This window comes from Electrona antarctica (assembly GCF_951216825.1).
Source record: "Electrona antarctica genome assembly, chromosome: 22".
NCBI classification, from domain to species: Eukaryota; Metazoa; Chordata; class Actinopteri; order Myctophiformes; family Myctophidae; genus Electrona; species Electrona antarctica.
The window spans coordinates 31,017,958-31,031,711 of NC_136805.1; the positions used below are offsets into that span (position 1 = coordinate 31,017,958).

Below are 13,754 nucleotides of genomic sequence, written 5' to 3' on the forward strand. Positions count from 1 at the left end.
GTTTGATCCAGCCCGGGCCTTGACCTACTCACATGAATTTGCATAATATTGCTTGAGTGGACTATTGCTTATTATGTCGAAGAAGTACAACTTTAGGCTGAACAGAGAAAAGTGTGTCTTGAATTTAATTTTAGCTGCCCAGACCAGTGTGGCAGTATTTCAGAAGATGCCGCCAGCTACTTCCACACAAAAAAACAGAGCTGTAAAATGGAGACCGTTTCATCATAAAGTTCATTCCAGAGTATCAGCGCTAGTGGGGAACATAGTGTATACAGGCTACAGTAGCTGCCAAGCAGCTGAAATATGTCTTCAGTGTCTGTATACTCACCTTGCAGTGCGACATGATCAGCAGCTCCATCCAGCATACAGTATGAAGATGCAATTCAGTGCAGCTATACTAACGGAATAGCCTGGTGGACTGAGGACAAACACTATTATAACCAGTACTGCTGCTAACAGAGCTGTATGAGGCAGGGACTAATAGCTATAGCACAGTGATGGAGCTGCAATACACATGTGGCAGAAACTAACAGTGGTAGAAAAGGTACTAAAGTATCAATACAGCAAGGTAGGAAGTAAAAGTCTGGCATTCTAAATGTAGTTGAGTATAAAAGTACAAAAGTATTGCCATCAACATGTACTTAAAGTACCAAAAGTAGAAAGTACTTATTTTGTCTCGTTATGTCAATATTTTCAAATGGCCGAAATGTATATAGCGCTGAAGTGGTTTTGTAATAATAATCTAAATCTACAAAGTAACTAAACTTTTCAAATAAATGTAGTAGAGTAAAAGTGCAATATTTGGATCTGAGATGTAGTGGAGTAGAAGTAAAAGTATTGTACATTGGAAATATTCAAGTAAAACAAATACCTCAAAATTGTACTGAAGTACAGTACTTAAGTAAATGTATAGACAGCTGCATTCCATATGTGGCAGGAACTAATTGCTACATGTAAACACAGACAGACACAGAGCTGTATTCCACATGTGGCAGGAACTAATTGCTATAGCACAGCGACAGCCACAGCAATTATCAAACGTCTGTCTGAGCTGTTTGCCAGATGGGACCAACAGGAAGTAGTTGTTAATCCACCGTGACCCACATTTAACCCCGGGAGGAGGTTGCTACCTACCTGCGGAGGAAGTGATTCATTCGTCCAAAAAATAAATCTCCTGTATCATCCACACTTCCACAGGCCTGCAGGCCAACGCAGCTGAAGTACGCTCTGGGAGAGTAGGCTACTGCCGGAAGAAAGCTAGACCGCAAAGCCTCAGAGAGTCTCTTCTTGTTTTTGTTTTTTTGTACATTTACACATGCTTACCTCATTGGGTTGAAGTGGCGGCCACAGTCTCTTCTTTTTTATTTTTATTTTTTTATTTTTTTTTGTGGCTTTCGCCTTTATTTTATTTTTTTATGGAGGGACAGACAGTAGGCTGACAGGAAATGGGGAGAGAGATGGGGGGGTGACATGCAGTAAAGGAAAATAGCAGATCTGCTAGCTTGAGCTTGTAGATTGGCTATTTTCAGCATGCAACCAAATGTAAAATCAGCCTACAAACATAGATTTTGGTCGACTAAATCAAGTGTAGATTTAGTCTAATGAATTATTATGACTAAAATATGGCTACAACTAAATGGGATTGTATTCAAAAGACTACGACTAAAACTAAAAGCCAAATTTGCTGACAAAATCAACACAACAGGACAGGACATGACAGAGTCTATCTTCAGGATTCTAACAGCTCTCACCTATACTTAGGATCCAGACCAATACTTGTTTGGCTTGAGCTACTAGCCTTGAACCACTTTTGGAACCACACAGGTCAGATATCTCAATTACGTTCTTATCAGACACCACCTTGTCATAGATCTATTACCTCACACAACGCAAAACAAGATAAAAGGGGAAAGAAAAAGCCAATACAATCCTGATTGGAAGGATTATACAGCCACCACTACCACTTGATAACCTGCCAAATATGAGTTACAACAAGGAAAGACAGGAGTCATTGGAGTATATCTGTCTCCGTTTAAAGACAATTGAGAGGAAAGTATTTTCAGGCTAGATGTACAGGTCTGCTGGCTCTTACCGTCAGGGCGATTTGTTTTTATTTAGACCTCAAATAATGTTCCAGTTCATGGTGAATCTTCATCTGATGGAGCTGGTGTGACCTGATGAAGATGCACTATGGATCGAAACTTTGTTTGACAAAAAATGGAACTTCAGGTGCATGGGCTCCACTTTCATGCACTTCACTTTGTATTCACCTTGCTACCCACTGGCGATGTGCGTACAGTGCCTAGTCTACTCTACGGACAGGAACATTCACATCCAAACTTCAGGACAGAACCGTCACGCAAATGTTTCACACCTATGAGCCTGTCAGGGCATAGGTGAAATTCTATGTACTTATGACACTCCAAAATGTATGAGGGCAAAGGAAAGCAAAGTGGAAAACTGGTAGTGACTGGCTGTGCACAGATAACTTAATCTGTCCAACCTGCAAGCCTGCAGTTCATTTGAATGTACATTGGCCTTGTGGTGATAGTATTATGCAACAACGTGTTGAGTGGGCTTTAATAAAGCTAAAAGTGCATGTTCATTCCTCTCAAACAGCTGAGTTTCACAGAACACTTAACTGTGAAGAGAAGTCCATAGAAATATAGTTGTGCAAATTGGCATGGTAACAAAATATGAAGTATTCAAAAATAACCATTGCATGTTACTTACAATGCAGACAATGTCACTCTCTCAGCGTTCCAACTGTCTCTCTCCTACACTGGTGGTGTGAAAGCACTTATTTGGGACAGAAGGGCATGAATTACCCCATTTGAGGTGTTTGTCCAGTACTTCTTGAAGTCATGAACCTCATTGGCGTGATGACAACAGCAGGGGGAGCTTGTGGCTACAGCAGATCTCGGGTTTCTGTAACTCTGTCAATCCCAATATGACCGTCTGGCTATCACTCTGGGCAATGTCCCTGTACATCACAGCTTGGCAGCTGCAAATGTCATCAACTAAGTCAGGAACGAAGAGAATTTGTTCTATTCATGCCCACTCAAAAGACGTCCTTAGTGGAACATACCAACATGGAATCTGCTGTCTAATCTGTGTATAACAGTAGACTATATCCATGTTATATTCCATATTGGAATGTTCTGTGTGCAATGTATCTTCTTTTGAGTGAATGAATCATATTTGTATGTTGCTTTACTTAAAGCTCCTTACATGTTTCGTGCAGGCACCAAGCTCGGAGCCAAACAATGCTATACCCCACACATGCACACGCACGCACGCACGCACGCACGCACGCACGCACGCACGCACGCACGCACGCACGCACCCATAATCTTATCACTTTTTACTGTGATGTTGTCTCTCAAAAATGGTCATTAATGCTATACCGTCACATGTACTGTAGGTGAGCACACTTACTCAGGCTGTGTTCGAATTCATTCCCTATGCCCCATATAGTGCACTACTTTGGGGTTCCGCCATTTTGTTATAGTGTCCGAATATGTAGTGAGCATTTTTGCACCCTAATGTAGTGGACTGAAGTATCCCACAATGCACCGGGAATTGTAGGGACCATCCGATGGTCACTACAAAAACACAGCGAAGCAAATCTGCCCCATAATGCATTGCGCAAGCTCGCTCTTGAACACACATGCACGCGTTTGCGCGCACGTGCGCTGCTTCTGCATGCATGCGCTTATTGCGCTCCAACTCAGAAGAGGCAGAAGTTGAACCAGCAAAAGAAATCAACACAAATGTACTTTTTAAACTTTCGTTTCCCCTCTCTTTTCTTCCCTGGCGGATCTCGAAGCTACAGATCTCGAGACAAATGATCTGTGCATTTATTTGCAATTGTTTTGTTTTATTTATTTATAATAAAACAATTAATTTGCATTTGCAATAGTATTACTAATCTGATTCATTCATATCACCCAGGCCCAGCGCATGACGTTAGGAGAGGAATGAGTTGCTTGCTGTAGAAGGCCTTATATTTTAATAGTTTTTGGATTAAGGTTGGTGAGGTTGTAAAGCTATGTGCTAAAGTCCAATATATATTTTGTACATGCATGTGAGACACATTAATTGTGTCTCCGAACATATGTTTTATTAATATTAATTAATTCCTGACATTAAAAAATATATGTTATCTAACATTATTTAATTGAATTGCGCTAAATACATTAAAACTTCATTATGTAGGCAGTAATTTATTGGACTGCTGTTTCTGTTAACGTCCGTATTGTAATGTGAGCAGAGCTTGTAGATCGGCTACTTTTGGTAATTCTTTTACCAAAAGTACCCGATCTACAAGCTCACAACACGGACGTCGCGTTGCTTATAGATTGGCTATTTTTGCCGTATCCCCCCCCCCCCCCAGGATTAGCGGGGGTTCTTAATCATGCTGCTGATATTTTCATATCGTCAAGGTGGTGCACTGTTTTCATATTGCTGGATAATGGATATAATATTAATGTATTGATACTAATCATAGGCCTATGTTATTTTAAAACAATAACCTTTTTATCATCATTTCAGCAGCAGCGTTTTGACTGTTTTTTTGTAGTCAGTTGATTCTTCATATCCAAATGAGTGAAACGGCCGGGATGATTTGTTTATTTTTCATACAGTTCTTTATGAGGCGATCTGAACCCTATGGGGGATTACAATGCAAATAAAAAGTACATGAACCCGCGGACCTATAGCGCCCTCTACCGATATTGACGTCAGAGTCGGTGCTCCCCATACAGGGAGTATTGTCCGAATTAATCACTATTTGAGTCCACTGAGTCTGGGTCCCCGTATGGGGAGTAGGGAGTAGGGAACAACCCTAGCAATTCGAACGCAGCCTTAGACTATTGTTGAAATGGTATGTGTGACGTACCAGTTGTTAGCCTACTCCTGAGCCGGCCTGAATCCATGCATGTAGTACCTCATAGGCCTCTAAGGCTGGTGTGGGGTTGGAAAAGGCAGAGAGACCCCTAGAGGAAACTTTATTTATCCAAAAAAAGAAAGAAAAAAAAGTCTATAGGCCCTTCAGTTTGGTAGTGAAAACAAAACTTTTTGCAACAATTTGAAATGAAATCAAGAAATTGGCCATACTTGTCAAAGTGTCAACCAGCAAGACACTGAACCCCTAACTGCTCCTTATGAGCAGGTTGGTGCCTTCAATGGTTTACCTTCGGACCATCGGAGTGGTAATGTACCGTACAGTATCTGTGAATTTGTGTGCAAATGGGGGAATGTAATGCACTTGGTAAAGCGCTTTGGATTTACATTTACCCTAATATCCCTGCATGCCAAAGCTTAGCATAATGGCATTACTGACAGCATGACTGGTTATACTGTGCTCTGTGGTCATGGACACATTGTATTTACATACATACATACATACATACATACATACATACATACATACATACATACATACATACATACATACATACATACATACATACATAGGTATGCGGTCTAGTCTAACTTGGACTCAGGGGGGTGGACGCCTCTGCCTTGCATAGTCCCCAGTGAATAGGCATGTTGCCCTTCACTGGTAACCTTACTTTGGATTTTAAATATATGAAGGTATTGTAGGCTGGGGTTTTACAAAAAAAGCCACCCTTTTAAATACATACATACATACATACATACATACATACATACATACATACATACATACATACATACATACATACATACATACATACATTTAGGTATGCGGTCTAGTCTAACTTGGACTCAGGGGGGTGGACGCCTCTGCCTTGCATAGTCCCCAGTGAATAGGCAGGTTGCCCTTCACTGGTAACCTTACTTTGGATTTTAAATATATTAAGGTATTGTAGGCTGGGATTTTACAAAAAAGCCCCCCTTTTAAATACATACAGACATACAGACAGACATACATACATACTTATAAGGTATGCCATCTGGTGGCTAATGAACCAAACACACATTCTCAGAAGTTGAAGCAGTTTTAGAGGACCCACTTTTAGGCCAGTGCAACAGAGCATGCTTTTGCCTTTTTTAAAACCTTACCCATTTTAACCAAATACATATAAGGTATGCCATCTGGTGGCTAATGAACCAAACACATTCTCAGAAGTTGAAGCAGTTTTAAAGGACCCACTTTTAGGCCAGTGCAACAGAGCATGCTTTTGCCTTTTTTTTTTAAACCTTACCCATTTTAACCAAATACATACATACATACATACATACATACATACATACATACATACATACATACATACATACATACATACATACATACATACATACATACATACATACATACATTGGTTTGAGTAAGAGTGTAAAATGAGTAACATCATGTCTGGTCTCTCCTGCAGAGAGTGGTGAGACCTACCAGAGGCAGGTGCTGTCCATCTTCAGCATCGCTTCAGGGATCTGTCTTCTGGGAGTGGCGTGCATGGCTCTCTACCGTCGCAACAAGTGAGTGATGCTAGCTCAGCACGCTGGTGCTGCATGGAGAAAGCCTCAGGCAGTACTAAAACAACTTTTTATTGTTTACTAGTTGTTTTATAGGCCAGTACAATACCAATAAAGGCTTTCTATTCTTCTATGAGCATTATGAAAAACTACTTTCCTTCCAAACAGCCCAAATTAGACAGAAAAAAGTAGTAGTTACTAGTTTAATTTTGCTGTATGCCAGGACAAAAAGCTGGCTTTCTATTCTACTAAACAATGAAATAAAAGGAAAATTAAAATCCTCCCAAGCAGTCTAATTATACTCTAATTATGCGAGCATCACTGCTTATAATTGCTGGTTATAAAACACAAAGAAACGGCCACAGTTTCCTTTCCACTGAGCGATACACAACGCTTGATGAAGTGCTTTATTTTATTTATTTTAATTTGGAATTGACATATCAGAAAATATGACAAGTTTAGTGATTAGTTACTAGTTAAATTCAGCTGTATGCCAGTACAAAAAACTCCTTTTCTTCCCCCAAGCGGCCTAATTACTGTATGCGAGCATCGCCTGTTATAATTGCTGATTCAAGTTTGTCTTATAAAGTGCAAAAATAAAATGGCACAGTTTCTTGTCACAGAGGACACAACTGACTGAGCACTAGACGAATAGGTCTAGTGCTACATTTCTTTTCATTTGTAATTGACACAACAGAGCAAGTGAGGAGGGTTCTTGTAATGTTGCTGCGTGATCATCTGAAAAAGACAGATTTTACATGATCAATGGATTGTAGTGAACCCTGGTGGAGAGTTTCCCCCGTGAAATAATAAACTAAAACTAACTTGTCATATTTACACAGCGGTTTCAGTTCTGACTTTTAAATAAATTATGGCTGGGATACCCATGTGAAGATTCGAAATCTGTAATAATAAATAAATAATAATACAAACACTTACATGGGGGGCATGAGGAAACAACAAATATAAACAACTTTATTTGGCGGAAGGTAAAAAACCCACTACCCACACTGACTATGGATTAAAATCAATAAAAACAGTGGAATGAGTCAGCTGGGGAAATCAATATTGAAGAGGTGGGCTTTGAAGGTACTTTGGAGGGTGAGGGCATCTCTGAGAGTTTTGGGGAGTGCAGTCCACAGGGTTCCCCAACCCTGTGGACTCCAAAAAACTCAGCTAAAAACTCCAAAAAACTCAGCAAAAGCAAAACAAAAATGTTTAGTTTCTTTTTTTTACGTAAACTAATGCTACTTCATCATACAAGAGGAATGTTTTGGACATAATGCGGTTTGCATCTGATGGCAACGCTAAACTTATGTGTGAATTTGTCAATTATTATTAATAATTATCACCGGTTATACTGTGTGAATCTTTTATTGGCACATAATGAGATGTGTGAATGTCTGATTATCACGTAACAGCCTGGGTGAGTGGAGTGATAATAGGACTGAGGCTACGTGATAACTATTCATCAAAATAACGCCTGCATGATAACCTGGATCTATTATCTCCATATTCTAACCTTTGTGTGTTTTTCTCGTAAATGAATGCCCGGCCTACTTGATCATACTACAGTGTCACACATGCATCAAAAGTAGCAGATCCACATGGGCTCGAAATGCGGCGCTTAGCGACGTGTTTCGTGGATTGGTGCTTTTGCTACTTTTGAATTTGAATCCTGAACAGTAACAGTTTAGGAAATAAGAGGTTTAACACCTGTAAGAGGCGATATCCTCTATTCTTCGTTTGTTGTGGCAACAATATGATCAAAATGCTTCTAATGTGTAAAAGGTGTAAATTGCATCCAAGCGTAAACGACTCGAGATCTAACTCTCTGTATTCATTCACTAAAGTATTGCTTTGTTAGTCTTTGCAGGGTCATGCTTCAATGACAGACACATTGTCATGGTACATTTTGAAAGGCAGTTTATAACTCAAAGAGCTGCATACCTAGCAGTTTGATCATTGCTCTTTTAAGTAACTTTGACCATTCAAATGTATTATATTTATATATAATGTTTTGTTTTTGACAATATGTCAGGTATTTCTGCTTGGATGTCTATAAAAAAAGTAAAATCCCAAAGCTGAGGCAAAGCTGAAACAACCCTGTGGAAAGGATGGTGAAATATTAATGTCCTGTTGGAGTTTGCACAAATAATCCTGTCCTGTGTGTGTGTGTGTGTGTGTGTGTGTGTGTGTGTGTGTGTGTGTGTGTGTGTGTGTGTGTGTGTGTGTGTGTGTGTGTGTGTGTGTGTGTGTGTGTGTGTGTGTGTGTGTGTGTGTGTGTGTGTGTGTGTGTGTGTGTGTGTGTGTGTGTGTGTGTGTGTGTGTGTGTGTGTGTGTGTGGACAAGGCTTATGTAAACTTTGTGTAAAGTGTGCACTTATTTGGAGACAGTGTAACGGTGTGTTTCTCTGTTCCCAGGAGACACAGAGAGAAGCTCCAGGCTCACTTCTCTGAGAGCCGCATGCTGAGAGACTGCAGCATCAGCACCTCTGGACTCATGTCCAAATCTACACCCAGGCTTCAGTACAGCCTACAGGCCCACAAGGTGCACTGACTATTATACTATGATTTACTATGGAGTCATTTAAAGTGTATCAGTACAGGGATCAGTACAGTGTGGGAGAAATGTATCCTCCACAAGGATGAAGGATTGACAAAGTTGGTCATATACAACAGACTGGCTTGCTACCAGACCTTTCTCTATGCCCCTGACAGGCGGGCAAATAGCCCCCTTGGGCTCAAACCTCCTGAGGTTATACGCAGAGATGCTCTCCCTAAATGGTTATGAATATGAACCGGCTATACTAAAGATAAAAGACTCCACAAGAAAGATTACACTGACTGGTTAAGTTGAGGACGTCTATGTATCATGTGCTAATATATACAGGCTTGTGATGACACTGCTGAAGCAGCTAGAAAGAGAATAGTGTAGTGGAAATAGACCTTGCAACAATTACCTCAGCCTTGTGACAAGACCCCTGCTGTGTATGTGGTCCACATACAGTACAGGTAGCCTATATAGATCAGAAATGATTATAGGACAGATTGGCATTCTAAAAGAAATATTATATCACGTTGTGAGCTATGTTGGTGAATTGATTTGTGTATAGAGGGGGGAAAAGGAGTGGGCCTCTAGACTCTCTGGTGCACTCCGGTAAAGTGTAAAGTGGTTAAAGCTTATCACTACATCCTACAGCCCCACAAGGTGCACTAACTGTAACCTAATTATTTACAGCTGAATAATTTAACGCTTATCAGTACCGCCTACAGGCCCACAAGGCACACCGACTGTTACAGATGTATGTAGTTTACTACTGAATCATTTAAAGATTATCCTGGGTAGAAGTGTGAACTAATTCAACATTCATGTCATAAACTTTCGTTGACCTTTCGTTAGCTTTTATTAAGGTGTGCGTGCGTGCGTGCGTGCGTGCGTGCGTGCGTGCGTGCGTGCGTGCGTGCGTGCGTGCGTGTGTGCGTGCGTGCGTGCGTGCGTGCGTATACAGTAAAATCCTCAGTGAGAAGTATATCGATTCATAGTTAAATTAAAGTCCTTATTTGTCTGGGTTCCCCCTTGGAAGCCCCTCAAGGTCTCCTTTGAAGACCACTTCTGTAGAGTTAGTATAATTTAATATCTCCGTCTATGGTAATCCTGAGATGTTTTGCAGTGTAGGAGTCCTCATTTAGAATGCAGCATTACATTCAATATCATATGCATATAAAGAAGCAGTGCAAGTTAATTAGTATTGAGGTATGGAGTATGGGTTATATTTTTCATTCCTTTCCTGCAGTAAATCTGGAAAAAAAAGGCAATTTAGTTTTATCCGCAGTCTTTTGTATCATGAAACAAAAGGATATGGAAATGGATATAAGATAAGAGCTTTATTGAGGCATGGGAATGCAGGTGTTGTAGCAGCAACAGAGATGAGAAGGTAGAGGTAAAGTCACTATAAAGTCATGGAAAAGAGAACTATAGTAGAAACAGCAGAGCTACTGAAGCAGGCACTCCCAGAGATGCTAAAACTACTACTAAGCAGGTACATTTGAAATGGGTTACTATGGTGGAAGAAGTACTCTTAGCAATACCACAATGTAGAAATACTTATTGTAAGTGTTCTGTATTCCAAAATGCACCTGAGTAAAAGCACAAACGTATTATTTGGCATCAGCGTATAGTATCAAGTATAGTACCAAACGCAAAAGTAGACTATTCATCATGCAGACGTTTCACAAGTTGTTTTCCTTTTCACATTTTTTCAAAAGTATCCGGTCTACATGTTCAAAGTAAGCGTGTAGATTGACTATTTCCAAACAGACTACTGTAAGTAAAACCTACAGCTTAAAGGTAGGGTAAGATATTTTGTTGGTAAAATAACTTATATTCTGCTTACTCATTGTGCTTTAATTAACAAAAGACTTACAACATTTGACCTACCCCAACTTTAACTGATGAATGTAGGCTATGTTTTGTATAAATTGTCTACATTTACAAAGTATTGTAACTAAAGTGTCCAAATAATTGTAGTGCAAAAAGTACTATAGGTACTATAATCACCACTACGAAAAACTGAAATAAAAGTAGAAAAATCACACCCGTGTGAACTGAGTGGTGTAAGGTATTATATAGCCTGATCAGCTGTGGTCTGACGTAATGTCTGACGTAATGAAATCACACCCGTGTGAACTGAGTGACCATAGCAACCATGCTCATTTTTTTGGTACGAACAAACACGTGGACACGTAAACTAACAAAGACAGTTGTTGGAGTGGTTTACACCACTCAAAAACAGGAGAGCTACTAAAGCAGGTAGCTTCTCACACATCAGTGCCAGGACTGCTTAGCAGAGTACATTTGAAAGGGGTTATCTGTCATCTTCTTCCACAAGTTAATTATGGTATTCCACAGACACATTTTTTCCACTGGTTTGCACAGAATGTCAGCCAAAGTGATTGTTCTGGAAAGGGAGTTGTTCTCCAACTCCAACCAACTGGGCTGCTTGAGAGGGTGGCCAACATGATCTGATTTTCCTGCATTGCTGCTGGTGAACGGTGCATGGTAACAGTTCCCCCGGGAGTCAAAGATGTAAGAAAGAGAAAGAGGCTCATCAGGCATGAGAGCCTTGCAGCGACTGGAAGTCACGTCCACTGGCTTTAATGAGGCACTGTTGGACAGGGAGGCCAGCAGCAGCACATACTGGAACTGCAATAGCAGCATTATCTGCTGACTATGTTTCAAAGAGGGATTTAGGAGCCTTTCCACTGTGATTCTGCACTGCATGCTATAGAGCTTTTCGTCAGCTGGGCTAAGTTGTATGGAAATTATGTGAATTTTAATGAATAAAAAGAGAAGGTGGCAACCTTTCATCTAATCTTGTGTGGGATTAATGCATGGGTGCAGTTGAGGCCCTGTAGGAGTCGATAGGGGGCCATAATCACAAAGCACACTCTGCTAATCTGCACCTTTACGTGTAATTAAGACCACCAACCCAGCTAAGCAGGCTCAGGGTGTCGGTATACGAGACTATTTTCATTCTGAATGGAGACTTGCTGCCAAGCCATATGTTCCTTGTGTTATCTGTGACGAACCCTGAGAAGCTTGTTTTTCCAATGTTTTGGCTCAACTTGTTACAGCGGGATGTGTAATGATGCCACCATCCAGTTTTAGCGAGCATTTCAAGCACTGCTCTCCTCCCTCCCCTACAGAGCTGCGGTTATCATGGATCGTCTAGTACGGCTGGCATGGTGGCGACAGGTACTTCAACAGTGGCCCCGCCTGCAGTCACCAGAGCTCTGTCTAAAGGGAAACGCCTCAGGTAACACGTGGCATCCTCTTATTTACTTTATTTTTTTCTTTGTTTGCTTCTGAGAATTGTCAAAGACCTTTAAAACTGCAATGCACAATATGAATAAAGCACTATTAGTTTTTCCACCAGTCTGTACTGTATAGCATTTTAAAGGTATTCAAGTGTATGCGGAAAATATGAAGGCTTGGGTTGAAAAGAACGGGGAACTGGGCTGATGAAAACGTGTTGTTTTTTACCCGATTACAAGCCGGAATTGTGTGGAAGAGAAGGTGAGTGGAAAAGGTGATGTGAAACAACACCTGATCGTGTAGCTGCTATAGTGTGAGGCATATAATAAGGCAGCTCAACTTTATTTTGTGGCTTTGCTAGTGGGCTTCAAAAGAACTAAAAAAGTGTTGGACGCCAGTTTGTGTCTTCATGTTACTGGCTTCTACTGAAAATGAATGGTAGACTGCTGCTGCTAGTACTGTTTGACTTTGAACGCAGCATAAAAAGCTTGGAGAGACATGGAGACATGGAGAAGTCTAGCAATGATTATTTAACACTTCTTTCGACCAAAAAAATATAACTTTCTCCACCTTTAAAGCAGTGTAGACTGTGTAGTTTGGTTTATAGTGGCCACTTTGGACACAAATAACATGGCAGCCAACGTCTTTGACTTCATTGCCCAAGAGTCTCCGGTGAAGACACGCTGTGATTGGCCAGTCTTTGCTTTGACAAGTGCCTTGGCAAATGCCAGGATGAAACTCATGCTCTCCCCTAATACTCAAGCCCCTAGCAGGGAGCCCTCTTTACATTTATGGAAGGATGATTGTTATTGGTTAACTTTATAATTTTGTGGGGCATAATATGCTATATAGTTGTTTAAAAAGTTACATAGTGCTGCTTTAAGTGGTTAATAGAATATAAAAAATGTGGGATGAGTAAGCATTGCAGATTGCGGATTGCGGATTCATGCAGCCATTGTTTTGATAAAACTGGTGACATTTTGTCTTTCTGTTTCCAATCTTGACACAGGAGCAGTTCCCTTTCGCTCAGCCCCGCCCCAAAACAGAGGGAGACCAATCACTTCAGGACGCCGCCCATTCCCAGAGGGAAACACAATCTGGTTGGAGGATGCAGAGTCACTGGCCACGTCTACAAGCACCTGCAGGAAGTCGAGTCGACAGACGTGGAGGCAGAATATTTAAACAGGTGAGAATTCATTGTACTAAACAAGTTCACATATAGGCCATTTAAGCCTCCTTGGGCTAAAAACGGCCATAACCACTTTTCTAAATGGGACGACCTCACCACATGTGTGATGACGGCTTTGTAGCCCAAGGAGTGTTGTTCGTGCCAAATGGATTCAGAATCACGAAAACCCCCTAGTTTGTCCCGTCATATGCAACTTAAGCAGAATGAAATGTTGTAAATTTTGCCCCAACTTTCAGCAGCTACGTAGCTGTCACAGATTCTCCTAGGGAAACTGAATTTCAATCTTTGT

The 13,754-nt window shown here is 40.8% G+C and overlaps 1 protein-coding gene across 1 annotated transcript in view; it reads left to right on the top strand.

The window, feature by feature from the left end:
* Positions 1–13,754, top strand: part of nrg3b (neuregulin 3b) — a 291,582-nt gene that overhangs the window by 268,802 nt on the left and 9,026 nt on the right. The window contains exons 5-8 of the mRNA XM_079492152.1: positions 6,360–6,462; positions 8,883–9,009; positions 12,168–12,277; positions 13,286–13,462. Of these exons, the coding sequence (XP_079348278.1) occupies positions 6,360–6,462; positions 8,883–9,009; positions 12,168–12,277; positions 13,286–13,462 (517 nt within the window). The remainder of the gene's footprint in view (positions 1–6,359; positions 6,463–8,882; positions 9,010–12,167; positions 12,278–13,285; positions 13,463–13,754) is intronic.